Here is a 2,621-nt window from a genome sequence, read left to right as displayed (position 1 = left end):
TATTTCACAATACATGTATTTATTTAAAGCACAACATTGCGAACAATAGAAACTATATCATCCATTACATACAAACATAGTTACAAGACCCTATCCAGCCACTAGGTTTTGAAGTTCGGAACTCAGTTCATTGGCATCAATGCTGCTCAATTTCACATTGTTCGTTGTAACAGGGGCACTAGACTCCCGATTGCAAGCCTTCTTATGAACAAACCAGTGCAATCTCTGGCACTCCCTATCACAGTATTGTACAGATTTGCATTTAGAACATTTTTTTGCTGGCTGCTCCTCACCGCAAGTGCTGCAGTATGGGATCGCATCAACAAACCCACGCTGCCCATTTATAGTACAGTTGATAACGGACAATGCAGGTGGGGCATCTTTACTAGTCAGGGCAGTGACCATTTGATGGAAAGTTGTACATTCTCTAAACGGAAACTCTCTGACGCAATCCTTGAGGAAAGTATCCATTAAGTCCAAGGAGTACCCATCTTTGCCTGGTTTCAAAAGTTTCTTAGAAAATATTTCAACAACATCATGTTTCTTCTCATCCTTATCTGAAACAGGTTTCTGCTTGTCTCTTATATTATTGATTTCTCTTACAATATAAGCGAGGTAGTGGTATTTAAAGGCCATAACTTCATTTGTTTCGCTGCCTCTGGACATTTCCTTCTTGCACATCATTTCTAAGACTTTGCTGACTTTGTCAGCGTTTTCCAGTAAGATAGGAGTGCTCTGAAGGTTGAGGGCCAGCCTGACAGGATGGATGTTAACCCCAAGAACGAGCTTGTGAAGAGGTTCTACTAAGAATGGTGGCAGGTAAGGCTCTGTTTGCTGGCCTTGAGGCACAGAAAAGTATGCGATTTCACAGCGAGGAACGTAGTTATTGATAGTAGCGACGGTGTGGTGGTTACCCACGAATGCTGCCATTTGAGCAGCAGAACGGCCAACGGAGTTGGTGGCTGTAGACTTGGCGCCAGCATCCAGAAGCAACTTGCAAACATCAGAACTCCCAGAAAGTGCCCCAAAGTGTAAGGCTGTATAATTGTACTCGTGTTTTCCGGAATGCACATCTGCTCCCTGAAAATGTCACATTTCATAACATTAAAATGTCTTATGAAGGTCACATAACTTATTTGTTACAGTCGTTATACATACCCTATCAAGTAGTAGTTGCACCATATCCTTGCTCCCCTTATAAGCAGCGTGTTGGAGGGCCGTCATACCATTTTCGTCAAAGAAATCGACTCCACCCTTGTGCTGTGCCAAAATATTTTTGAATTCTGTCAAGTCGCCTTGACCTATTGCATCAAAAATAGTTCTTTCTGCTGGAGGAGTGTCTTCGTTTCGGGCTTCCATATCGATTTTTCTAATAATGATTCAATAACGGCAGTAATCCAAACCTGCAAGCACACTCCAATCAAGGACGATTTTTGTCTATCTTGAACTGTCAATGTGACACTAACTTTTTTAAATGGTTGACAGTACTACTTTTTAAATTTGGTCTTGGACTAACGAGGCTAGAGTAATGTTGCCAGCTTAATCCATTTAAAGAAACTACTACCCGTTCGCGCTAAGTTTGCTTTTGGTCGGGTGTCGGGGGCCGACAGAGAGCAGAAAGATTGGAAACCCGTAACGATTGTGAAAGTTGGCCAATTCATGAAGAGCCGGTGTTTTACGATGTGCCACATATCACAATGTGGTCATTTCAACGATCGGTCGACGACAGAAATTAATCAAACCGTTTTTCGGTATATTCTTTATTAGGATAGGTATATTCTGTTGTCTTATGGTGGGTTGCACCATCATAAGTAGGTACTTTAACTTTAACTGAGACAAACGTCAAATATCTGTCAAACTCCATACAAAAAACACCGGTTATCGTCATAGTTACGGTCAATTTTGGATGGTGCAACTTAGCCTTAGAATAGTTAAGCTGACTGCAAGGAACTTAGCTGACTGTGGTTAACTGTGTACTTAGGTGGACCTTCATTGATTGGGTTTTTTGTGGCGGTCAAGCTATAGATCCTGCCTACACAGGAGTTGCAGATATGGGAACGATAGGTGGGAATAGTCCTGTTTAGGTGGACTGCTGAGAAGACTTCGGTTATTAGGTACGAGTAGATAAAAAATAGCTTTGGTTGCCGTACCGGTAAGTGTATGTTGGCAGTCCTAACTGCTTCTAAACAGAAAAAGGATCTTTTTACTATTTCCTCTTACCTACTTCTTTAGCTTAGGAATAGCGGAAATAATTTTATTCCAGCTTCCCATTTCTGCTTTTTCTTTCGCTCTCATCAAATGGTGATTCTTTGCGATAGAACAAGACGATATGACCGGTTCCGGTAGCTGGAACTATAGCCCACTTTAACATGTCACAGTTACGCTACGAGATAATTCCACATTAAGTTTACTATTAGCCAAGATGTGTTTATTTTGCGTACCTAACTACTGAAAGAGATGTTGCTTATAATAGCAGAGCTTTTTACTAAAAAAGTTACCTACCCACTCAGATTTAAAATTCTTACCTACATTTAATAAAAAAAATATTCAAGGGGATTCATATGGGAGGGTAAATAAAAGGCCAGTATTTACAGTAAGTATAAACGAATTTATTTCTAAAC

At 40.6% G+C, this 2,621-nt stretch overlaps 1 protein-coding gene across 1 annotated transcript; it reads right to left on the bottom strand.

Annotated features, from left to right (window-relative positions):
* On the bottom strand, positions 1-1,463 carry LOC114366572 (ankyrin repeat and MYND domain-containing protein 2). Its single transcript, XM_028323490.1, has 2 exons — positions 1,159-1,463; positions 1-1,080 (listed from the first exon to the last, which is right to left on the bottom strand). Exons 1-2 carry the CDS (start codon positions 1,357-1,359, stop codon positions 91-93), a joined length of 1,191 nt encoding a protein of 396 aa, XP_028179291.1. The 5' UTR covers positions 1,360-1,463; the 3' UTR covers positions 1-90.
* Positions 1,464-2,621: the final 1,158 nt, after the last annotated feature.

This window comes from Ostrinia furnacalis, unplaced genomic scaffold, assembly GCF_004193835.3.
Source record: "Ostrinia furnacalis isolate ACB-3 unplaced genomic scaffold, ASM419383v2 OfSCF0638, whole genome shotgun sequence".
Taxonomy (NCBI): Eukaryota; Metazoa; Arthropoda; class Insecta; order Lepidoptera; family Crambidae; genus Ostrinia; species Ostrinia furnacalis.
Note: the sequence above shows the minus strand (reverse complement) of the source record. Positions and strands in the feature narration are given on the sequence as shown.

Excerpts from the sequence above, each read along its gene's own strand:
- LOC114366572 (XM_028323490.1), bottom strand. The coding sequence starts at position 1,359 with ATGGAAGCCCGAAACGAAGACACTCCTCCAGCAGAAAGAACTATTTTT. Across the intron at positions 1,081-1,158 it reads TGCAACTACTACTTGATAGG|GGAGCAGATGTGCATTCCGG; the intron begins GTATGTATAACG and ends TGACATTTTCAG.